The sequence below is a fragment of the Callionymus lyra genome, chromosome 3 (assembly GCF_982586985.1).
Source record: "Callionymus lyra chromosome 3, fCalLyr1.hap1.1, whole genome shotgun sequence".
Taxonomy (NCBI): Eukaryota; Metazoa; Chordata; class Actinopteri; order Syngnathiformes; family Callionymidae; genus Callionymus; species Callionymus lyra.
Genome location: NC_141820.1, coordinates 16,476,228 through 16,502,116, shown reverse-complemented (window position 1 = coordinate 16,502,116; position 25,889 = coordinate 16,476,228). Strand labels below are relative to the sequence as shown.

The 25,889-nt window shown below is 43.1% G+C and overlaps 1 protein-coding gene across 4 annotated transcripts; it reads right to left on the bottom strand.

Annotated features, from left to right (window-relative positions):
- Positions 1–659: 659 nt before the first annotated feature.
- On the bottom strand, positions 660–25,889 carry kmt2e (lysine (K)-specific methyltransferase 2E). 4 transcript variants are annotated; one of them, XM_087786593.1, is made up of 24 exons: positions 25,486–25,889; positions 18,615–18,799; positions 14,766–14,877; positions 13,164–13,390; positions 12,940–13,079; positions 12,266–12,447; positions 11,942–12,181; positions 11,742–11,872; positions 11,100–11,217; positions 10,903–11,012; positions 10,580–10,832; positions 9,338–9,436; positions 7,820–7,891; positions 7,193–7,378; positions 6,610–6,939; positions 6,241–6,540; positions 5,911–6,061; positions 5,609–5,835; positions 4,995–5,051; positions 4,274–4,825; positions 3,319–3,569; positions 3,051–3,130; positions 2,905–2,978; positions 660–2,839 (listed from the first exon to the last, which is right to left on the bottom strand). In XM_087786593.1, the coding sequence occupies exons 2-24, from the start codon at positions 18,683–18,685 to the stop codon at positions 1,829–1,831; spliced, it is 4,974 nt and encodes a 1,657-aa protein (XP_087642719.1). In that variant the 5' UTR covers positions 18,686–18,799; positions 25,486–25,889; the 3' UTR covers positions 660–1,828. The 4 variants fall into 4 exon arrangements, with proteins under 4 accessions (XP_087642719.1, XP_087642721.1, XP_087642722.1 ...); XM_087786595.1 differs by lacking the exon at positions 7,820–7,891; XM_087786596.1 differs by lacking the exon at positions 9,338–9,436.

Below are 25,889 nucleotides of genomic sequence, written 5' to 3'. Positions count from 1 at the left end.
TTGAAAAGTTTTAAAAACTCAGAAACGGACCTATTTTAATTGAACACAACACGAGCTAGGAAATGCTAACTTAGACAATTAGCGTTAGCATCACCCGTATTTCTATATGTTTTTACAATGGTTTATCAACGTTTTATTATTCAAACAAGGGCAGAAATAGGTTCAACCATTGCTTAATTTAATTAAACGACAAATAAAAAATTTAAAGACAAAAAAATACTCAAATGTGATGTCGACTCCCTTAGCTTCGATGCTAATACATACCGACCACAGTGTAGCACCATGCTAACGTGGTAAAACGCTAACTAATGAGTTATTTAAAAGATAAAATGTCAAAAAGTCTGCATTAAACATACCTTATTTAGGATGAGGAGGTTCTTTTCCTGGAACAAGTTGTGTGTATATATTAAATGTGTTGATTTTCTTTTCAGATCATGTGATGTTTTTCTTACACATTTAATGAGTTGAAATTATAGTATTGCTAAGAACAAAAAACATCAGTTTTATTTTAAATTTTTGTGGCTGGAAATGACCATTTTTTTCTTTTTAATCTTGTAATTGATGCGACTCAGTGTATCGTGTTCATTTACACAAACTCTTAATAGGAAATAAAAACTAAAAAAAAGGTAGAAAATGTTCCAGAGAGGCGTCACAACAAGTGGTATAAAACTGTCATTACAGTGATTTATTATAATGAACCATGAAAATAGCCAACCAGTGCAGTGTCTGTGAGTTTCTCCTCCACACAAACATACACTCACACACAAATAATAGAAAAAGACAAAAGTTGTAACGTCCAGAGAGGGAAATAAAAATGCTACAGCCACAGAAACATTCAGCTTTTTTTGCCAATAAGAGCGTTCGTATTTACAACCATATAGCAAAATGGGATGGGAGCGAATTTTTACAAGCATAGAAAAGAAAAGAAGCAATTATTTACAACTCGTTTTCGTGTGAAAGCTTGAGTAACCACCTATACATTAAATTACACTTTCTACAAATAACCATCGATATTCAAAAATAAACCGCTAATGTCCTAAACCTGGCGGGCGAAACCATGCTCTTTCTCAAGCACTCCATGTACAAAACCTCTCACACGTCCACTCATCTCCATACTAGGCAGCCACACACACACACACACACACACACACACAGAAGACAACCTTACAAAGAATCAACCTTACAAACACGAGTGCAGCCTCCCAAGGTGGTGAGACAGCCCCCCCCACCCCACGCCCCCAAACAAAAATGGGGCTTTTCTGCATCTGCAGCGGTCAACAGATAATTGCTGTTTATCGACTAGTAATAAAGAAAAATAAGTGTGTTTAGTCTCTATACAAAAAGCTTTCTTTCGCCTATAATGAGCCGCTAGATTTAAAAGGAAAGTTGAAGACAGACAAGGGAGGTGAAAAGGGGTGAGAGGGGGGGAGGGAGGGTGAGGAGAAGCTGGCTGGGAAACGGGACAGGCTGGAATGTCCATCGATAAACAAAGTGCGGGTTTTTTTTTTTTTTTTACGACAGGAGTCCAAACAAGACACGTACAAGAGCTTGCCTCTCCATCATGGAAAGGATATATAAAAGCGAAAAGAGCAGGGGGGAGCACCGGGGGTCTGTCCATTTTCAGTTTACAGTCTTTTATTGAAGATTGTGGTATTGTCTTTTAAAGTACTCTCGAATCCCACAATCAGCTGTTTTTCCACTGGCCATGTGTTCAGGTACATAGAAAACTTATTTACAGTATTACTGTACAAGCCCGCCTCCAGGAGAGTTCTCAGGCAGCAGCGGAGGACGAGGGGGGTGGGGGGTCAGGCGGCGGGACGGGTGGGGGTCAGTGCCACCCCGTGCTCAGGTATCCCGAGCTGTGGAAGGGGGCCGAGGGGGCGGCGGGTCCACGGGTCCCAGAAGACATCTGGGAGGAAGCGGCCTGAGCCGGGCCTTGCTGAGTCTGTTGAGGGGGGGGCGGGGGAGGAGGGGGGAGTCCGGCCGACTGTAAGGGCGAGGGGTAAGAGGAGGGGGGCACCGAGGGGTTGGCAGCAGCTCCGGGGTGAAGAAGCGCCGGTTGAAAGCCCCCCAAGTTCTGATAGTGATGTGGAGGCATCTGGGCGTTGCCGGAAGGGTTGGGTGGGGGCGGGGGAGGAGGGGGAGGCGGCGTGAGCGACAGTAACGGTGGTCCGCTGGGTGGGAGCTGCTGCTGCTGGGACGTCTGTCCCTGCGGGGGCGGAGGAGGGGGCGGCGCGGCGGCCAGCATGAGCTGCTGGATGGGCGGGGGCTGCAGGTGCATCAGGTGGGGGCCGGGCATGGGGTGCGGCGGGGGAGGAGGGGGCGGCGGGGGTGCGGCTGAGGTCTGATAGTGCACGGCGTGCGGTAGTGTCTGCATGATGGGTTGGGAACCGGGGGGATAGGCGGGCGTGACCGCCGCTTTGAACCCGACGAAGGGTCCCGCGGGCGAGGGGCTCTGGGCGGGGAAATAGGTGGCGGACACTTGGGGCGCGGGCGGGGGAGGGGGAGGCGGCGGCGGAGCCGCCTGCGCGCTGTACGGCGAGAAGGGGGTCGGGCCGGTCTGGGGCTGCGGCCCGGAGAACAGCGCCCTCTGGCTGCGGTAAGGCGAGCCCTGAGGCTGAGACTTGGGCGAGTGCAGGAGGGCGGACCCGGGGAAGTGGACGGGCGACGACGGTAACAGCTTGGTGGGCGTCACGGGGGCCGCCTGCTTGACCGCCGGAGGCTTGTTCTGCAGCTGGCCGGTCGGGTTGGTGGGCCGAGGCGGACCGTCGACGTCGTCCTCTTTGGATGGCCAGCTGGGCGGGGGGGCGGCAGCAGCGGCGGGACCAGGAGAGCCGGGCTGAGACAGAAACGGAGTCACGTTGATGATCGGCGTCACATGCTGGAGAGTTTTTACAAACTTACCACGTGAGTCGGGGTCTTCTGAGGACTGGGAGACAGACAGTCTCTCACACCCTCTCCACCCTCCGCCTCGACATCTAGAGGAGCAGCACGGATGAGCAAACGTATCCGAGGGTTTGAAACATCAAGTTACTGACGGCGACTCTCACCCGTGTCTTTGTCCTTGTTGATCTGCACGGCTCTGTTGAACCCGCGCTCTCGGACCTGCTCCACCGAGTTTGACGAATTCCTGGAGGCAGAACATACGTCAAAAAATTGTTGTATGTAACAGTAGTTCATAAGTCGGCTTTAAATCCTAGAATAGAAATAAGAACAGACTACATGCTCCCTCACATCCTCCATTTTTTTTAATCATCATACCATCATTTAAATGCCAGAAACAGGAAAGAGTAAAACCCTGCAGGCAACATGACTTACCAATGTCCCTCGCCCCCTTCCTTCTCCCCTCCGGCCTCGGCCTCCTCGCCGGACTGGGGGTCTTTGACGGGGGTCGTGTTGCAGAGCGACGGAGGAGGAGGGGGTACTAGGCTCTCATTGGGGGCGTCCATCGCGGTGGGGAAGGCGTCCACGGTTAAAGGGGGAATGGTGGAAACCGGAGAGTTGCATTCAGTCTTGGAGCCGCTGCGGCGAGCTTCCCTTTGCCTCTTCCTGTATTCCAGCAGGGAAACCTGGGAAATGGAGGTCAGATGTGTTTAGCTTTTGCGCCACTAGATGGCAGAGTTGAACCAAAAACATGTTCGTTGTTTCACTTCAAAACGGTTCATATTAAATAGAAGGTTTAAACACTGAATTACAGGGGTGTAAGAACATATTGATACACTTAAATATTTTATTCATGATACCGAGTCAATATTCAACAGCATTGTTTTTTTATTCTGTCCCTCTTTTATGGTTTATATTTTAATTAAGTCTATATAAAAAAATAAAATATTCACGGCATGTTCAGTTTTGTGTTGCAATTAAATTCAAGCCGCAGCAGTCATTACACCGGCGGCAGCTAAAAGAAACAAGGGAATCATGCTCTAGCCCGGCCACAACTGAGGACGAGAGGATACAATCGACTTCAGCAGCTTTTAAAACTGACGTTTGGACATATTTTGCCAACAAAACATTGAAAGAAGTAACAAATTCAATGAGTCAATTGGTCTGTAAATTCTGCGACACTAGAGTAAGGTACTTGTGCAATACAACAAATGTATACAAATATATATACCTACTGTATCACATTATCCTACGCCTATCATAATACGCATTTTATCTCCTTATTCTTGCCAACACACACCCTTAGTGAATTATTTTTATAATTATTATTATATTATCATATGTGAAAGCTGAGGTCAGTTTACCCATGAAAATAATGTTGTCATCTCACCTTTTTCTTCTGAGGCGGGTTCTGTGCCGACCCGCCATCTACAGCACTGTCCAAGTTGAGGGAGCGTGAAAAGCCAACGGAAGCAGACCCCTCCTCGGAGCTGGGGTAAAAAACCTGCCCCTGTCCTTCACTGAAGGGAGGCTGCGAGCTGACCAGTGACCCCAGTCCTGCTGCGGGACCCGATACAGCCCCGGACGACGTCTCGGTCCTAAAGGGAGCCGGGAGCGGCTCCAACGTGTGGGAGGGGGTCAGGTCCCTCAGGTTCGAGTTGATGGGAGAAAAGTTCAGGCCGGCAGGTCCGGGTTGGGGGCCTCGCTCTGGGCTTTTTATCCAGCAAGGGAACGAAGAAGTGCACGTCTCGGCTGAGGAGGGAACCTCACTGTTGCTTTCTGCTGCCACGACGTCCACCTTTTCTTCAACGCAGATCATAGGCTCGGCAGCAGGGGGCGGTGTAGGGCTTCCAGGAACTTGAGCGATGCTTTCCGATGGCGGCGCATCTGAACTGGCGTTCCGGATGCACGGTGACGAGACCAACGAAGGAGGACGATCCGCCTTGGAGACAAAAAGTAGAGTCACATTGTCTAGTCACTGCTTTAGGGGGGGAATAGTCATGGAGAACATATATTTTAAATAAGCTTTACAGAATTCAAGTGGGTTTGGAAGAGTGCGTTGACTTCTAGATAAATAGCTTTGACTTGTAAAAACATGAACACCGGCTCACCTCCACCACACTTGGTTTCCTACTGACTTCGGGGGAGTTTTCCGCCGACGATTCACTCTGCAAGAGGAAGAACTATATTAATCACTCTGAATCAAAGCAGTAAGATTATTCATTTGACACCTGGTCGCACAGGAAGAAAATGAATCATGTAGTTGTATCGATGACAACAGTTTAAAAGTTTGAATTATATTGAAAATAAAGTTATAATAAGTTCATTAACATGTGACTCTTGACATGTCAAGCAACATTACTCGCAGAGAAACCAGCACCCGGGTTCATTTGACTCGTTATAAGATAAATTTTATTTAATGCACTTAATATATCATCAAAAAAGTTGGCACCCCTTAAATATTGCATCGCTGACACGGTTGGTATGTGCCTCTCTTTACAAACACAAAAAAACTAAACCTTTGTCAGGTGGTATTCCAGTTTTATATCTCACACATACTAAGAAAATCTTCTCAGTACATCCGCGACTTGAATGAAGTCAAACTTTGGCGTCACATGGTTACCCAGTATCGAAGAGCAATATAAGTGTTTAATAATATTAAACCGGTCATCAGAAGAAAATATGGAATAAAAAAAAGTAATGCTTAAATGTAAACGAATCTCACCTCCTGTGGTACACTGAGAGCGTGAGTCGGGGTGCTGGGTAAAGGCTCGGCCTGTGGCTCCTCTGGACGAGGACGTGGTGGAGTTGCACTTAAGACGGGTGTCAGGGGTATCTCTGCCGGGTCTGCTCGGGTGGGTGTTGCGCAAGGCGAGCCGTAGGGTGTCGAGCCTTCGGACAAACAGGCGTCTAATGGACTCAACCGTCGCTTCTTCAAAGGTGTAGGCAAATCTGAAATGTGCAAAAATGAAATGAGTCTCACATGTTGACCTAGGTAAAGACTTTCTATCGGGATGAGACGTTTACCCGACACTGGGCAGGTGCCATTGTAAGGTAGAGGGCTGTCGGACTCTCCGTTGAGAGAGGGGCTTAGCGGGCCTTCTGTCGGCATAAAAAGACTTGGTCTTCTTGCTGGACTTGTCGACCCCTCTTCCTCCAGAGCCTGCTTAAGCCACCGCTGTAAAAAAAGATAAAACAGTGAGAAGAGGAACAAATGGGAATACCACATTTTTCTGATTATAAGGCGCACGCCAAGACTGGGGGAGTGATATTACGGAGCGTTGGAACTTTTGAGAAAATTTAAATGTGCATTTCCGAAAAAATATGGTAACTGAAAAAAACACTTGGATGCTGTACCTTCTTGCAGGAGCCCGTGCTTTGAGGTGTTTCCGGCAGTTCTCTGGAACGTCGCCTCCCGGTGGGCACTCCGGGAGTCGTTGGGCTGCGGTTCGCCAGGAAAGGCGATGAGAAGCGAACATAGTGTTTGGGGGTGCTGTAGACTTGGGGCGAACAGGCCAGTCCAGGAAGGGCGTTTAATTGCGTCGCAAGTACTTCAGGGTCGCTGCTGATTCTCAACGGTCTCTCTGGGGTGGGCTCGGGTGTCCGAGACGCTGATCGATCCGGCTGCTTCTCTCCCACCCACTCGCTGACCAAGTGCTGTTGAAGAAAGTCGGGTGAGTGAAAAAGCTGAATTACAAAGAAGCTGGTTCGACGTGAGAGAGCTACCTTTTTTGTTTTGAAGCTCTTGCTCCCAGATCGGTGTCTGTCGGGAGCTGGCGAGCTGCTGGGTGGGGGGCTGCAGTCTAGAGCTTGAGAGGCGATGGCTTCAGGTTCTGGCAGACTGGGTGTGGGCTCCCCCTCAGAGACGTCATTAGTCAGAGGTTCCAAGGGCTCAGGTGGTGACCCAGGAGCCAAATCAGAGCAGGTGCTGATGGTTCGAGCTCGTCGTCGCTGTTGTCCTATATGGGTGCGGTTTCTCGTGAAGCTTTTCCTGTTCCTGGTGCTTTTCACTTTAGCCGGTTTAAGCCCGGGCTCCTCTTTCACCTCAAGAAGTGGCTGCAGTAGAAACATCCACGAGTCAAGTTGTAGCCAAAGTCATTAAAAAATAACAGACATAGACAAAACAAAAGTGAAGTAACCCAGGTCAAAAATAACATGTTTGAAAACTACAGCTGTATAATTATGATAATTGATATATGTTTATGATTCACTATAAATCATTTTTTATTTCAACAATTAATTGGAAATAACAAATGAGAGCACAGTGTAAAATTACACGACATTTCATAAAAACTAATCCTGGACTCACCTGATAGACAGACGGGGATTCATCCATCTCCGGTTCCATTTGTGGCTCCTCCTTGATGTCACCGCGCCCTCCGACCTCGGGCTTGACAGTCCCAATTCTTTCGAGCGCTTGTTCCCGCCGCTTCTCGCGCTTCTCCATTCGAGCGAAAGCCTGCAGGATCGCCTCCATCTTTCTCTCCTCTCGTGTCTGTATGACGAACAGCAAAATGTGGTCAGAACGATTGTACGGCATTATCATCGTCATCCTCAGCAGGTCGATGTGTGCTACATGGCAAAAGCAGCTCTAGCCAAGTGCAAAGGTGGGTGAGCTCTTTAGAAAAAAAAAAAAAAAAAGGGGGGGGAGGAGGGATTCGGAGGAAAAGGAGGAACACAAACCTATTCATGTAAAAAATGTGTCATTTGTCTAACTGCCTATTTAATAGTTGCCACAACCATAAACACTTCACCAGTTAAGAAACCCCTGGACGAGTAGATCCAAACCAAAAGGGCACGGAGATAACGTGTATCTATCGAATGGCTAAGGGCTAAAGATTGCAGACAATATTGACAGATAGTAACGTCCTGGACGTTAGAAGTGGGAGGCTGATTGATGGGTGCAGTGGTTTTGCTTCGGATGGGACAGATTTACCTCCTTGTTTTTCAATCCCTTCCAGCTGGAAGCCGCCCCGACAGGGAGATGGGACTGCTCCGCTGGGCTGGCCTGAGTGTTCAATAAAGAGACAGCCGAGTTTAGATGAGGATTCTCCTCCCTAAACAGGGCTTAGAGACATTGGACAGGTCTGGATGCTGGTACAGTCTGGAGCTACGACAGGCACGATTTGTGAAGGAGGTTGGACTTTAGAAAGTCCGTCCAAATCAAGTGTTGCGCGGGATTATTTAATCTGCACCCACAAATTTGCTGATAATCATATAATATATAATTAAATATACAACTATTAATAACAGTAGTAATTGCAAATATGACAAATAACATGTATTTATTCAAGCTAACAAGTTTTGTTTATCGTTTTATTTACCATGCAAAATTATCGGATGATGTATACAATATGCAGGTTAATGATAAAAACAAATAAATATCTATAATTCTAAATCTTTAACTAATAATTCGTCATCATGATTGGTTTATAAAAGTTGAAACAAACTATATAAAATAAATCACAATTTTCACAATTTTATCTCATAAAAAGGTTTGATTCATTATTGACAGAACATTGGATCAAACCAAGATAAACATCTTCAAATCCGGGTCTGGATAATGTGTGTGTGTGTGTGTGTGAATAAGACTGATCAAAGGGTGTCAGCGTGCAGGAATTCATCTAAATCTATACATTCTTCATTTGCCCTTTAGTATAGAATGTGTATGTGTAGCCGTATCTCGACTATAGAAAGTACAAAACATCACCCCCACACACCAACTGGCTCTTTAAACTTCTAGGGGAATATATTTTGTCCATAGTTTAAAGAAAAAAAAAAACTGCTTTTTGGAAAAAACACTTCCTCTTAAAAACAGTTCTGGAATGCTTCGTTGCTGCTCTACAGCACAATGTCCCACAGCACATTCCATTAAAAAAAAAAAAAATAGCCACCAGGTATCCCAAAGTCAGGGCAGCCTTTGCAACAAAGCACTTTCCTGCAACTATCGATCTTCCTCACACCAACGAGAGGTAATGTATGTTGGACAGTGATGAGTCGGCACTTTACACAAGATGTGAAATTGAGCCGACTGCAGGGAAATTCATTGGGTGTATATATCAATGCCGTTGTACAGTAACGTGTACATTTGGGAAAATCCTTGGAAAAACACGAGATCACTCAAGGATTACAAAGCTTCGACCGGTTAGCCTAGACTTGAAAAGTGGCAAACCAATGAGCTTAAGTAGCCAGTGCAGAGAGGAAATTGCAAAGCCTTCATAGGGTGAGGTGAAAGAAAGGAACCAAAAAAAAAAAGCCGGAGGCAGTGGTGGGAGCGGATGAGTGATGAAGAGAAGGGTCTTTTGTTAAAGAAAAAGCGGCACCTATCCAAGCCACACCCCTTTAGCAGACTAGTCCCTGGCCAGAGCCAAAAGTTTGATTTGCTCTGGCTCTGCATGTGCGTATGTGCGGCCCAAACAAAAAAAAGCTGAAGCCCCTAGCAGTGCGAACTTACCATCTTCCTCCTCCTCTCAGCAATCTGCTCCTCTGACTCCATCTCTACTTCATTGCTAACGGAGGTTTTGTCTTCTAGATCCTCATATAACTCAGGATCCTGTAAGAGGCGAGAGGGCCGAATGGCGCTTTTATCATGTCTGATCATCAGTCTGGTTACAGACTAAAAGAAGTTGGGGAAGGGGGGAGGTGAGGTAAAGGTAGAAATCACTAAAGAATCATAGAATATTTTAGTGTAATCAAAGAAGAAACTTAAAAAAAACTACATTTGTGGTAGGTAATAAATAGGGTTGTGCATTGACAAAATCCTGGAGATAGGATATGTTGCATTTTGATACTATAGATTAACTGGGTTTCTTTTTAAGAATGTAATTTTAGAACCCTATATTTGTATTTCACAAAAAAGTTAATATTTGCATGTTAATTATTCATTTGAATACTTGACACAAAAAAATATACATTGTGGTAAGGGATGTGAGAAAATATCGATGCAGGATATAGTGAGATATTGTGTTGCACTTTAACTCTTTTTTTTTAACTTTCAAAACACTTTATTTGTAATCATAGTTATTTTATAGTTTAGAATGTTAAATAATAATCAATAATAATAAATAAAATCATTCCATTTTTTTTATTCAACTATAACATGCATAACAAATTTGTTTATTTTTTCCATGCAATTAATCTTCCAGCCACTAGATGGGAGCAGTCAATACGTCCTCTGCAGCTAAAGGAACAAGGAAATCTCACAAGACTAAGGACAAGAGGATACAATCGAGTCCAGCAGATTTTAAATACGTTTGGAGTAACTTTGCTTTCAAAACAAATTAAAGCAGTTAAGACTCCTTAAAGAGTCATGTAGTCTGTAAATTGCAGATAATACATATTACATATAAATATAACACTATATTATAGTAATCAGAAATACTACAAATATATCCTTGTTCTTTCAGTAGCGCAATATATCGCAATACCATCATTTATATTGAAGAGAAAGATTTATTTTGGAGCAATTTTTTGTTTAGTGCCGTTTAAGACTGTGCCTTGGTAATATCTCAGTCTAATATCATGTGATTGAAGATGACTGTTTGGGGAATGACAGGATGAATCAGGAACTAACCGGGATGGAACAAAATAAAGGGGAGAACAAGCATTCAAGACATTTGACTGAAAACAGATGAAATGTGATCATGCATGGAGGTCAGCATCAACAGCAACATGTTTGAGTGAAGATAAGGCGTACCTGATTGTTTGAGATGGAAAGCCGAAGAGGAGAGAGCCTACGCTGCTTGCAGTCGCCAATGCTCTTCCCCTTTAACTCTTCATCCAAACCCATATTCTGGTTCTGACCCTGGTCATCACGCGCCAAGTCCTTCTCCTTGCGGCTGCCGCGGCGTCGCCCACAGGAAACGTAGTTCTCTGTAGGCTCCAAATTGTGCTTCGAGACCGGGCATTCCGGGTTCCCCTTGACGCAGGCACAGTCCACCTTGTATTTACTGAAGGAAGGAAACAAACGTCAGCATCACGTCGCTTCAACGAGCGCTCGACAGTTTGGACGCAACTCACCAGCTGCCATAGTCGTAATCAAACCCAATGGTGATCTCTGTGCCTTTGGCAATGGGCCGCAAGGAATAGATGTATAAATGCAACATGCCGTCCTCAATGACATGGCGCACCTTGAAAAAAAATATTAAAATTAAAATCACACAAGAACAGAAAAACTAGCCATATGAAGAGCGAGACATAATAAAAGGGTCACAAACCTCAGAGTTAGGGGTACAGGAGCGCCGGATGAAGCGAGCTTCGTTGCCAAAGCTGCGGGCGTCAACGCACATCTCCAGTCCATCGAATTTTGAGTAAAATAACACAAATGGGTACGGCCTGGAGAAGCAAAGAGCCAAGTGCAGATTGTTTTGTTTGTGTTAAAAATGAGTAGCAACTTATTCAATTAATACAACATTAGACTGTAGGGACGATTATATATTTGTTAACTTTAAATAATTTATAGCATAGCATGCTCAACACACAATGAAGTAGACGACAAAGGATTTACAGTATATTTATAAGTATATACAAGAGAAGAAATTGAAGCAAGGTTTTTTTAGATAAAGAAATGGAAAAAATAAATCAATGGATTTCTTGAAGGAAAGAATTGTTTATCAAAAATGTATAATGTGCTGTTAAATACCGATTTGGTATAATTAATAAAAAATATCACGATATTTAAGTGTATCAATATTTTATTTCACCGACATCGTAAAACATTTTATCTTGAGTTGTGGCGACTGGATTTACTATAAAGTATCTTTTATGGCAGCAGTAAACTGAAGAATGAGATTAAGGTTAACTATTAACAACAACTAGGGCAACAAACAAGTGTCACCTTTACATGAAAAATAACTGACCTTTTGAAGAAATATCCGTTGGCCTCAAACTGCTGTCGGAGCATAAACTTGCCCCTGTACTCGATGATAAGAGAGTCCGGGGCCAAATCTCGAACTGCTTTCAGAATCTTCTTGTTCTTCTGAACCTGACTCTGTAGAAGTGCAGGCATGGATTAGCAACCGGGTTGAAAATGAAAACCAAACATTCAGAGCAAGAGTACCTCTACTGGTGGTTTAAAAGATGATAGGTGGGTGTTGTACGCCAGACTTTTGCCGTCGCCCTGCTCTTTGACACGCAGCAGAACTTGAACGTCCTCGCTGTACTGATTGCTGTTGGCCTCCTCGTATCGCTCCATCCAGGCTTTTATTTTGTTCTCCCACATGGACGAGTGCTCCGATGGCTCCTGTTCTGGAGCTGCACCCTTCACTCTCGAGGACTTTCTGGATCCTTCCCGGAAGGCCTGCGTTTAAATCGAGCATTCAAAAACATTTAAAACAACGTTCTTAATGCAGGAAATAATCATAGTTGTATGAAAGATTCTGACCTTCTTTGCTTTGGCAGAGGCTGCTAGCGGCTCTTTATCGCCGCTCTTTTTTCGTTTTTTATCCGCTTGCTTATTGCCGAGACGCCCCGTGGTGAGAGTGATTGTATTTGACGTATGTTGGAAAGTGGAATAGAGCTCCAGTGGAACCTCATCTCCGCTCTCCGTTGCACTGGTGTCCCCATCTGTGAAAGAAGCCGATCGTTTTTTTATTAACTCCTCAGAACCTCCGTAGGAATTTTTTGTTAGGCGAGTTATTAATCCCATCTTCTATCCAAACGAATTACAATAGACCCGGCGGGAGATTTGCCATTTGTCCACCAGGTGTCAGTGTGACATAGCTGGCTGTAAGGTGAACAACTATGGCGGTATATCAGTGTCATCAGAACAATCAATGGTTGAATTTTACATTTCAGATGTTGAATAATAATTATATGATTAACTGTTGATTTATTAGTATTCTTTTAGGCTATTCATATTGCAAATATATTTCAATATATACATTTATTGGACACATATTGTTTATAGCTCGCAGAAAAAGAACAGAGACAAGTTATCTCTATAAAAATATAATGTTTTCTAGTATGTCTGCACATTCTTTTTTGTGTTTGAACAAAGGATCTTGATTAAAAAATGGACGTTCAAAAAGAAAAATTCCAAAGTTTATTGCTTCTTACCAGACAAACATTCTCTTTTTCTGGTCTGCAGCAGGATGGCCCTCTCTCTGTCCAGGTGTCTTGGCTGACAGCGCTCACACAGGTAGGTCTCGGGAATGTTCTGCCTGTCGATGCCCATGCAGTCTATGTGCTGCCAGGCACTGGAGTCAAAAGGGAACAGGGATGTTGGTTATGCAAGGGCCAACTTAAAACAGAGGTTTTATCCAAAGTGAACAGGACGCTACCTGCACTTGTCACAGCAAATCATGTAGCCGTCGTCGTGCGTGAAGCCACATATGCAGCGCGTGATGTCGGCCCCGTAGCTGCCATCCTCGGAGGTGCTGAGTGTGGTGCCCGTGGATGCTTCATCCTGGCCCCCAGGAAACAACCCACCCTCTCCTTGTCGGATCAACATGGAGGGGGGTGGGGAAGCTGGTGGCGTGGGTGGTGGCCTGGCCCCATAGTTATGGTCCTGAATTAAGATTAAATAAAAGATTAAGGATCAGTGAAATTGCAAAACAATCTTACAATGAGCAGTCAAATTAAAGACAAGCTTATGAGAATTTTGTTTCAGTAGTCCCTTGCCGTCACAGTTCATCGTCCATCCAGCTGCATAACAGATTTTACATACAGTACGGCTTTTTAAATATATTGTGAAAAGCAGCAGATATTAAAATCTGTCACGAGTGACAGAAATTCGTTTTGAGTTGGCAAGTGGAAAAAATAACTACGTAGTCAGTACTTGGTAGATTTCAGAATGCAACCCCGGCCATAAATGAGGGACCTCTGTAAAGAACCCTAATGTCCAATAGTGACAACACTGCCAATTGTAAGCAAGTAAGTAAGTTATTTATATTTATAGAGCGCTTTTCCAGACCAGGGTCACAAAGCACTTAAACAATCAAAACAAGACTGGATAAAATATATACTAAAAAGGTCAAGATAACACCCAGAACAACACAGGAGTTCCAGAAAACCAAGGAAAAGCCTGCACAAATAAAAATGTCTTAAGATGTTTTCACCATAAAAATGTATGCATTTGATGAGAAAGCTTACTCAGATTTGTACTGTTGTACTCAGTGGTTATGAAAGTTTTAATCACACTGAAATAATAAAGAACGGTAACAAAAATCAGAAGGCCTTTTGATGACTCACTCATATCATCGCATGAACACTTTCACAATGATAAGTAGCCTCATAAGACAGTTGAAGCGACACAAAAACTGCCAGTCAATCAGATCAAAGAAATATTAACACAGCAATGTGGAATATTACAAGTGTGACAATCTTCTTCTTTCTCCTTAAATCTCAACAGCTTCAAGTCTGCTAATCACGTGCAATGACCACGATAACTTTATGCATCAAAGCGCTTTCATTCGTGACGTGGTAAAGGTACTTTCTTGTAAAACAGGGACACAATAAATCTCAATGCAATGACAGCCTCCAGTTACTTTCACAAAAAGAATAAACTGCTCAGAAGCGCTATAAATTATGGTTTCAACATGAGAATGTTGATATTGCCTTGCAACAAAAAGGTGAGCTTGCAGATCTGCAGTTGCATTGAAACAAATAAACTGTTATAGAAACTGGCAAATTTCCCCACATAAAGAGCCGTAACTGTTCTTTGAAAGGCTGGTGCAAATAGTTTTACTTACAAATAAAAGCTTGTTTTAATGGAAACATTGGGCTTAAGATTTATGTATCGGCAACAAAGTAAAGTGCACTGTCAGGCATTTTTCTCTAAGTTAATGTAAAGTTAAATCCAAGCAGAGATGATTTCACACAGGTGATAGTTTAATCCACGCACAGTAGCCAGGAGGATTCTAGGAATAATACAGAGTACTCACAGCATAAGGGAGGCCAATGTAACTGTGGGAATGGTGAGAAGTGCTGCTGTAGATCTGGTGAGGGTAGCTGGACTTTTCTACCACCACAGGGCTGGCCTCCACCGATTCTGGTCTGTTGAGTAGAAAGACAAAGAAAATACAAACGTTATCACACCAGGCAAAATCGGGCATTGTCTGCTTTGAGTGGGAACAGTATACAGAGAACACAAGTACAGTAATGTTACCGCCATAGTTTTAGTATTTGTACGGTAAACAAAAATACACGTTGTCTCAAGCGCAATTAAAGATCGCGTTGTAAATATTCACCTAAACCAGTAGAGCCACTTTCCACCAGTTTGGTGTCCTTTAGAAAGGCTTGTAAAAAAAACCTACGCACCCTTATTGTGACACACATTTCTACAGTTGGCAGGAGGGTGTGTTTAGGATGAGGGAGCGGGAGAAATGAAACAAGACAGACCGGTGTATTAAAAGGAAGTTAAAATGATGGCAATAAAAAAAACAACAAGGCCGAGACCTTTAGTCCATGTGTGGCACAAGTAAGCAATGAGTCCAGATTATATTGCTCAGTTTTAATTACTAACCTTGGGTAGCTTCACTGCACCCGACTGGACACCAAATGTTTAAAAGGTTGATAATTGATCGATTTAAAAAGCTTTTTAAATAAACCTAAACAAACAAGTAAGGTTCAAAAAAGATCTGGCAAAGAACAAGCGCTTCCCATTGATAAACACGTTTAGAAGAAGAGAGAGATTCTGATCCGATACTTTCAAGGAAAACACTGGATAGTGAAGATAAACATGCTTGATGCTGGTCTTCCTTTATCTGAATGTAAAAAGGTGGTACGGTACCTGCATAAGCTTGTCCTATTCCCTATGCACTTGGTGCAAGCACTGTGCTACACTTCCTGTGTGTATTGCAGCTCAAGTGTTCCGTCAAAGTAAAAAAAAAAAAGTGCTCACACGAGGTCTGGGGGCGGATCCTTGTTAAGGTGTGTGTGTCTGTGTGTGTGTCTTTACTACAGATTAACTTCCATGTAGGCAGAACTTTCACAGGACCGCCACATGACCTTAAACAAGCAGTGTAGAAAAGGTAGTGATCAGAGGCGACCGGTGTATGCATTGGGATTCAAGGCATCAATCTTATAGTCTTAAACTTTCATGTGATATGTAATATTTTGCATTTTTAATATTTTGGGATCTAATCAAATATTTCAAACGGAGGTGAGATTAGCAGAATAAACTAATCGTACCCGATTTTGTATCGTGATTCGTCATAGTGATAGAGTAAATTTGTATTACACATCTGCTTAAAGGAAAGGAAGGACTTGACTGTCATATTTAATTCACATATTAAATGGAGGCAAACTTTTATAATTTGAAAAAATGTCTTATATTTAGAATAGATCCTGGTTCTAAACTAAATTAATGGTTTTACAATACAAAGTTATTCATTGAAATGTAATAATAACTAATACATACACATCTGCTTAATAGAAAGGAAGGACTTGACCGTCATATTCCCTTCACAAATGAAATGGGAGGCAAACCTTTATAATTTAAAAACATGTCTTATATTTAGAATACATCCTGGTTCTAAATGAAATTAATAGTTTACAATACAAAGTTATTCATTAATATGTAATAAGACTAACATCCTTGTATAAATCCTTCAGCTTCCCCATAAACCAACTGGCAAAACACTTCATTCATATATTATAAACCTTTTAATGATATTTATTTATTATTATTTTACATTTGAACATTGAATTTTGTACATTTCTCTTCTTATAGGACATTGATACGTGTAGTTTTATTTTTAAAGCATGCTTTTCTTTGCCATTTCTCTTTGAAAACGGATTCTGCTTGGATATTACATTCGTCTCTGTGCGAGATCAATAAACATCTTAATGTCCATCTATATAAACGACTTAAATTGAACGCAATGACAAGACCATTAAATAATTATATTTTCGTATTAAGCGTCGGACGTGGCTAATGTGCAAACAGCTGTTAAACTGAGGCGAGTGGACGGGTCGAGGTGGACGGTGAGTCTAATGGCAGGAGACTAAAAGAGCAGCACCGAGCATCCAGAGGCAACGCCTTCTCTCTTAAAGAGCGCTCACTTGCTGCCATGGCAACGGTGCGTACTCCGTCAGCATGTGCACGCACACACGCTCCGTGTGTAACCAGGGACACGCTCACTGCATTAAACAACAGCTGGTCACGCTGCTGCAGACTTCAGTGGATGTGGGGAAAAAGACATGACGCTGTGGCTCCGGTAAGTGGGAAGCCATGTCGTCTTTGACTCGGCCCGTGTGTCCGAAGTGCATCAAGGACTGTTTTTTGAAATCGTTACAGTCACCATCGATATCCGTTTGGAATAAACCAGGCCAGACAAAAGGGTGAGAGTCCAGACTGTAGGATGCCCACGTTTCAAAGCAGAGGTACATGAACCAAGGACATTTTGGGGGGATTTTTGAGTGCAATTTAAGACGCAACATCATTGTGAGACCACCTGTCACTCAGACTCGTGCCCATGGAAACATGTCTTGCGCAGTGAAGGGGGGGTTGGAGGGGGCTTGGGGGGCAGATACCTTGGCAACACAAGCTGTCAATTCAACAGCTCAGACGAAAAAGGGGAGGGCTCTCCGACGGTTAAAGAGACAGTGGCACCTCCGTAAGCCGATGACGTCTGTTATTCTGTAGTCATGCGAGAACCTCCTGCCTCATTTATTTGACCAGAAAAAGATACAGCACTGTCCTTGACAAGACTATGTAAAGAAGAGAGGAGGGGCGTGATGGGGCTCCGTTGCCATGACTCCATGCACCATTTCTGCCTCACTAGAACGACACATGAGCAAACATAATGCTCAAGCATAAAAAAAAAAAGAGGGAATTAACGGTGGACTCGAGCAGGAAAATGTAGTTGGTAGCGTCAACAATATTTGCTGATAGGCCATTGTTAAGTGCAAGTTAAATCAATGTAATGACTGCACCGTCCATTAGAGCCCACACTCGACAATAAAATTCCCCAACAACAAAAAAGTGTTTCAACTAAAAGAAGTAGTCAAAATGAAAAAGGAATTTTCACAGACAACATGTAGCCAGAAATGTGTTTCACATACAAGCTCTACTACAAAAAAAAGGGATGTAATGGGTACCGGGCAGGAATAGGGTGAGTATGTGGGCATGATTGGAGATGAGAGGCAAAAGAAAAACAAGCGGATGGACACTATGAAGACACAGGTGCTCTCACATACACAGTAACATTTAATTATTAGCAGGAGGTCATCTGCCTGGAGATTTGGTGTGTAAGAAAACAACAATACACTAAAATATGGAAATATTATTTTTCATGATACTGTATCAATATTCAAAACTACTTTATCATATTTATTAAATGAGAAATTAAACATTTTCACAGCATTTGGTAATTATTGTGTTGAAATTAAACTTCTGACCGCTTGATGGAAGCAGTCTTTACTTCCACGTAGCTGAGGTTCAGGTATATTTTGGGTTTCAGTACAAATTAATGCAGTAACGACTTGTAAAGATACATACACTCTGTAAAATCAGCAACACCAGAGTCAAGTACTTACTCATGCAATATCGTAGTGTTGTCCCTACATATCAAATTGCCAGATTCTTGCCAATACACAACGTAACAAAAAAGTTATGGTGATCTTGACCAGTTTCTGTTTGACCAGTGACCTCGCTTTCCAAATTAAGTCCACAGTTAGTTCACTCGGTTCTTTATCTCCACCTTGCTTTGGATACTTTTATACCTCTTTCATAAAAGGAAAAGAAACTATAGTCAGGGAATTTGGGCCCTTCAGGTATCAGTACTCACTCTGAGCCTGCAGCCATGTCCAGGTATGAGGTGTCTGCTGTGTCCACCCCTACTGGAATGACTATGCTCATGACGTTCTCTGCTGATCACTTCTTGTCCTACTGAGTCCGAAGAGTGGTAGTCCGAAACACTGAGGCATGCCAGCCACAGCAGTCATTGCAGACATCTAAGTGCATCCACAAGGCCTGCAAAAAGAAACAAGAACGTTAAATGAGTATATTAAGCGAAAAACAGGACAAAAACAATAACATGTCACTTTAATGATTATTGCGTGAACAAATACTAATGTATATAATCAGCGTGTGCATTGGTCATCAATGAAAAGTGTAACGTTTTTTTTTTATTAAACAGTATAACTGTTGTATTGATGTGAAACTAACTGCAATACAGTTGTACAAAAACCAGGAAGGCAGACGTGCACTGTATAAAATCACCCACAAAGGGGAGCAAGAGAACATAAAGCAGACAGCCGCCATGAAAAGAGGGAGAAAACCACCACACACAGAGGCCATTTTCCCCCCTTTTTTTTCCTGGAGAGGATGGCTTTTCTTAGAGCAACCACAGACCAATTCATAAAAACCTTTACAAAGGATTTACAATTAATATATTATTATAAATACATATACATCACTGAAATGTCAACAGACCCAGACGAAACTTCCCTAAGTCTGCCAAACAGGTCAGTTATTAGCAAACATACACTGGCTTAAGCAGTGGCGACACGGTCGAGTATAAGTATGTGACGTGAAACCAGACAGGAGCATATGTGTCAGTGTGACTGCTCCTGATACAGAGCTCTGTTGATAAGCAGGATTAGTGGGAGGGACAGATGCAGAGACAAAATAGGCTGGAGGTCACACCTCCGCCTGTGTATGTGCACTTGGGCCAAACAAAGGCTAAAGATAAGAGAGTCCATATAGAATGAGACAATTACTACAGAATAGGGTAATGGTGTACAGGGAGAGAAAAATGGTCAACAACACTGTGGATACATCTTCTGAATCCTCCAGGAAATAATTACCTTACAAGCCAGAACACAGTCATAATTGAGTTGATAAAGAGCAGCAAAGTACCTATTAATGTTTGCTCTTGCTTATTCAATACACTTAAAACATTCTTTTTAAACGTGATTAGTTCTACTTCATTTCCAGTACAATCACTTTTGTTATAGACGACAGCGTTTCAAAACATTTACATTTTTATCGTTTCCGTCTTCTTGTTTATTGCACACAGGCAACTATATAGTAATTCCATGTACTTTTTTAGATTCGTAATTTGGTCACCAGAGACTGGGAATTAAGTCACCTGTGTTATATTGTTGTTAATAAATGATCTTATCAACCATCAAGAGCCCGGGACGCATCATACATGTCATCTTTTTTGTTTGTTTGTGACTGTTGGCAGCCGACAGTGAAGTCAATACATCAATCCGAGACGACAGCAACGAGCGACACGACACGATGAGTTAAGTGATTCAAACACAAATTGGATAAAATGTGGATTGCCGTTTGTGACAGCTGCCAGCTCCGACACCAGTGAATGAAAAGAAAGCCTCAGCCAAGATCAACATTGGCCAAATAGCTTTAAATTATCGGTTGTGTCAGGGCCTATTTTAAACTGCATGTTGACTTCACAACTGAGGGCATTTCATTATGGAGGCTGACGTAACCAAGGGATTCTTTTACCAGTAGAGGGCAGCCTGTCGAATGGATCTCATCGACAGGGCTACGTATGTGCAGTTTGAGGCTCAAAGTTTTCTAGAAACTTCGACAACTTAAACAAAAGTATGGTTAATCATTTGCCATACAAGGGTAATTGATACAACAAGTACACCTTGAAGTCGTGTAAAAGGCCAGACAAGACGCAAAACTAAGCAAGGGGAAAAAAACAAAAGAAACACAAAGAGCAGAAGCATTCCAGACTAAATCTGAGCTCCTGCACCAGCCTTTCCCTGCTCCTCCTACTTCCTCTGTTGGAGCTGTTCGTCACCCTGGAGAAACACGGCCAAAAACATACCACCTCCCTTCCTGTGCCCAGTCCCCATGTCCAAGCCAATGTCTGTCCCTCCCTCGTGCATTTCCTAAATAAACCAGAGACAGTAATGCAGAGTGGAAAAGAGAGGGAGTGTCGGAGACAAATGACAGAGCGAGAAGAAGGGCCATTTAAACCTTGTGTAGGGCAAATCTACTGTGCAGATCTGGTTATGAAAGAAGGTTATGGGTGGAGATTTCAAACACAAACAACTAGTGAAAGTGGATAACGGTCACTTAATGAGTCACGGGTGAGTAGTTAGTGTGTCCCACATTACGCTCATTATCTCCACGCACTTACTTCCGCAGTTGAAAACTTAGGAATCTGCTACATACCGTTGATTTCAGAGGGTAACGGGGGCGGGCTAGTCGGGGGTCTGTCTGAACCTACACAGTATGGAGCTTGGTAAACTCTGGGTGGCGAAGTGGAGCACATAGTGTTACCCAGTCTCTGCCTTTCCCTCCCTCCGTCAGGAGACAGTCACGTCATTGTGAGGGAATAACTATCCTTTTAAGAGTGGACCGCACTGAAGTCGGTGAGGGAAAACCCACACGGCACCCAGAAACCCTCTACTCCTCGCCGTTACTGCCTCCATATGCCTGTGTTTTCAATTCTGGTTTCCACTGACAAACATGGATTACCCTTGGTTCTTTCATGAGAGAGATGAACAAGGATTTCCAGCAGCCCCCCCTTACCCCCCACCTACATCTCACCTCAAACTGAGCCTTTATTCACTTCTTTAGTTGCTGCAGTGACTCAGCCTGTAACGCAAAACTTGGCGTACAGGAAGCATGACAGGGATGGAATGTTGGTCTGCCATTCTTCACATCATTCACAGAGGGGACATGGCAGCTGCCCAGTTCTTCATAATTTATTACAAGAAATGCCACAAGGTCTGGTTGTATCAAACCCCGAAAAATTTAACAATCTATCATTACAATAAGAGTGTAATGATGCTCTAAAATCTTGCACACAAAGAGAAACCAATAACTCAAAGTCACTCGTCCTGGTTACAATAGCTACTGTTTAATGAGCAATTACACGACAACAAACGCCTGAGCCTCGTTGCATCTGAGTAATCCTGTGAAACAAAGCCACTGTTAAAGATTCGGATTATAAAAAGTTGGATTTAAGTGTACACTATACAGCCTGAATCATCATAGATTCATTTGAAAAAAGGGGCACATCAATGCATGGCTTGGGTTTATAGTTTCATTTAATTGATCTCCCGTTTGTTTTGCTTTAAAGCCATCTGTCAGAGGTTTCTATTAAGGGAATCTGTTGCAGCCCATTTAGTGCTTCTAAAACATGTCACCTAGGCCCTTGTTTCTCGTCCCAGCTGGCAGTCATGTGACCATGTTGGGTCTTACAGCCAGGGAGCTTTGTCTGCGACTCTCTTGGGTCTGGGTCTCACACAAGTGCGATCATAACAGACCTGGCAACTGCTAACAGAACAAGCCGTCAGCAACGTAAAACACAAGACTACAAAGAAAGTTCAGTGATTTAAGGGTTACTTTCATTATTTAAAATAATACATATTCTAGGAATGGAGGAGAATATCAATAAGAAGTAGTTGTGTTGTACCAGTGCTAGTTAATCAAATAGAGACACAACTTTGTGTATATAAAGTGTCTCTATATATAGCGGCAGAGTAGTAGTTAATTTCCCGCCACATCTCTGTCAACACTGCAAGCAAATATACTCTTAGCTCAACAAGGCAGGTGAGTCGACACACCGGCACTGAATCATCCGGAGGTCAATTGTATCCATCTCATCACCAAGATTAAACTTCTATGACCTGGGTGAATAACAAGAAACCAATGAATGAAAGCAATACAAAGTTCTAGATGATTTATCATAAGTTTTGCCAGAAAGTCTTAACGGTTACTATTTTGCATAGGCCACCTAAAGTTATGCTTAACCATGTAAAACTTCTCAATGTGTTCTTAATGCTCCAATGGTCTTTCTCCCAAGAGATTTGATGAAGTGAGTAAAGCAATGTTGCTAAACTTTTGCACTGATACAGATCACCAATACTCTGGCTGTAACAAAGTTTACTTTTATTATAATGAATGTAGAAAACTAACAAAGGAACGGTGGTTACACTTGTGGTTGCAGTCATGAGTGCACTTATTGAAGCCATGTGGGGTTCATTCTGAAACATGAGAATCACTCAAGATTTTGACATGTTGTGAAATCGTTGTCTAACTTCTGTTATGAAGCCTCCATTGTCTGTGATATGCACTCTTTAGATAGATAGATACAACTTTATTGATCCCTCTCGACATCCAGCATCCCTGAAACTCGCATATCTTAAATACAGATCGAACATTTTCTTCCTAACGCACGAAAAAAACAGAACCCAGTGCTTACAATATTACAAAGGGTAGTCCTCCTCTGTTACTATTAGGAAGAATTACAGCATCCTGGTAGATCCATCTCCGTGCCCGCTAAGCTGATTTTTTTCTGGCCAAATTGTCCATCGGTGTGTAATCACATTTTGCCTTTATGGTACATGTTTCGTCTTAATCTTGGCGATATGTTCTACCAAAACAGTTTATTACATCTAATATAGAAAGTGATTCAGACCAGATGGGAGTTAGACATTAATAACCACCCACAACAAGTAATTCTAGGAAGGAGTTTCATGTCAAGATGACAGTTTATATTTCAGTTCTCAAGTGTCAGATTTTCTGGGTAAATGTCAAAAATGATTGCGACTTGAAGTCACAATAGAAGCACCTTCATTTCATTTTTTAAAACTAGAAATCCAGACTTCTTTCAAACGAGTCCTCTCCATAAACAATAGTGACACCACGTTTCTTAATAAGATTTCCTGAGACATGGCGGTGGGGATTCTTTCTAGCGCTGTGTGTCGAAGCCATCAGACAAGAATGTTGCTCTGTAGTTGCTTCCCGGAGAGAATGTCGGCGCTGCAGTCAGTCCTGCCGGTAGGGGTGTGGAGGTAACAACACAACACCCAAGCTGCTGCTGCTGCGGTCGCCATTTTCAGAGCGAATTTCTCAGGACGGGCGAGACAACCGTTGACCCGGTGGAGCCTCGCCACGGGAAGAAAACCCCCCAAGAATGCATTCAATCGCCTCTCTCACACACTACCTTAAGTATCCCTGTGTCGGTACAGTCTATGTGTTTTTACCATTGTGTGAATTCGTCGAAAGGCAAATGGCAAAGTTAGCTATAGCCCGAATAGCAATGAAGGCCTCAAAAGAAGCAGTCAAATGGGACCCGGAGACCAGAGAGTCGAGACCAAAAACGGCGCTTTTTTTTGTTGGAATATATTAGATAAGTCGACGCAGAGGACTCAGAAGTCAACATGGGTCACTGGAAAGTAGCCGCTAAACCGACAAGAGCTAAACGGTACAATGCGCAGTTAGCATGGGGAGCTAGCTGTTAAAACTACGCAGTGGATCCACCGCTTTTACCGGGGGAACCCCACGACTTAAACGATCCTCCAGACGAGCAACAGAGGCCAATGAATCCTTAACTGTTCGCATTTTTTAATGCATCTTAAATTCAGAGAAGCCATTATGACAGGCGCTGTAGATCTAGTGCGACAAACGAGCCTCCCCTCCCCCGAGCTTGCAGCACTTGAACTCAAGCGCACCAACACTGAGAGAAGACACCGCGACATGTGTCGTGGAGGAATTGTTACACTTTTATTCTATCCTCACATCACAACCGATCGAGAGAGAAAAAAAATGAACGGAGATCACTATCAAAAAAAAAAAAAATCGTGGCGCGGCGTTTGAGGCTCATTCAGAACCAGCTGCTGTATTTGGGTTTGACCGCACTGGAACTTTACAGAGACATGTTTACATGCATGCATTGTTCCCTGGACTGAACATCCGAACTGTTTAGTCCATTTTCTGATAGTAAAATCCATCTTAAAACGTTTCTAAACAGATCTTTAAAGCAATGCTTAAATGTTTTTTTTTTGTGTGTGTGTGTGTGATAATCCACGCAGACTTTTTTTAAACGAATCATAATCGCCTAAACCTGCAACATATGAGGGTAAATTCAGGGGTTGGGTTTTTTTTGGGGGGGTATGTCGAAGGGTATCGAGCTTCCACCATGGGTTAATATCTCGCCCTTGTGCAAGTTAGAGGTGCACTCTCTTGTTTGAAGTTTGTGCACAATAAAAAAAAAAGGGCAACCGCCATGAAGCTGCCAATTGTTCTTCAAAACAACACTTTTGTATTTACTGTAACACAAAGGGGGGACTAGATGGATACACACACCATCCGCTTGTTTTCTAAAACTAATCGGTTATATTTTTGTCGTGAGTCCCGCTTGACTTTTTCACACGACGCAAAAATTCAAACAAGTACAGTTGTCTTGCCTCCATTGCTTTTAGTTATACGAAGCGTTACGTTCATCCTACGTTTTTGTTTTTAAATGCTGCTTTTAAACGGGTGTAGTTGTAGTGAAAGAAGCAAGCTAGTGTTCACTAACACAACATACAATATGATTCGCTATTACCGAACAATTAAGAGCTTTTTTAGGGCAAGCTAATTTAAGCTAGTCAGTAGCATGTGCTAACCAGGTAGCTGCGCTACCAACTTGACATTCACCATTGAAAGATATAGTGTCGTATCACCCGCGGTCTGACACCCCACATGATGATGATAAAAAAGAAGAGACCCCCGCTGGAGGAAATAACGGTTTTCGTCCCCCCTCAAGCTAGCCAGCGAGCTAAACTCGGGGGTTGATACCACCATTAGCCAACATCAGCATGTAAGCTAAGTAAAGCCAACAATAGCCTTTCCAGGTCGGATTTAGTCCCAGCGATGGAGCCCAGCGTATCAATAGCAATACATACCGTTTTAAGTCCACTCTGGGAGATCCGTAGAGCGAAGAAGAGGACCTGCGTGAGACCCCCGTCGCTATCCACACAGCTTCCACAACCAAAACAATACTTCTGTCCACACACTGCGGATCACTATCAACGCTCGCAAATGTATCCAAACGTAGACTATGTGCTACGAGCTATGTGCTCTGCTGCTCCTGTGCCTTTTGGGCTCCAATTCAATTCAAAGTAAAGCGTAAACGGATAAAAATGTGCCCTAGTAAGCGGCGAGTTTTAGAAATTAGATCCCCTCAACCCAGTCTCTTTTCGCTTTGCAAAAATGGCGGCCCTGCCAGGACTGCCGAGACTCCGCCTCCCCCACGAGCCCCCCTCCTCTGCCATCAGTAAACACGAGCCCCGCCCCCACGTCACCCGGG

Excerpts from the sequence above, each read along its gene's own strand:
- kmt2e (XM_087786593.1), bottom strand. The coding sequence starts at position 18,685 with ATGAGCATAGTCATTCCAGTAGGGGTGGACACAGCAGACACCTCATAC. Across the intron at positions 12,182-12,265 it reads CCTCTGCCAAAGCAAAGAAG|GCCTTCCGGGAAGGATCCAG; the intron begins GTCAGAATCTTT and ends ATTTAAACGCAG. Across the intron at positions 5,052-5,608 it reads CTCTCAGTGTACCACAGGAG|AGTGAATCGTCGGCGGAAAA; the intron begins GTGAGATTCGTT and ends TTCCTCTTGCAG.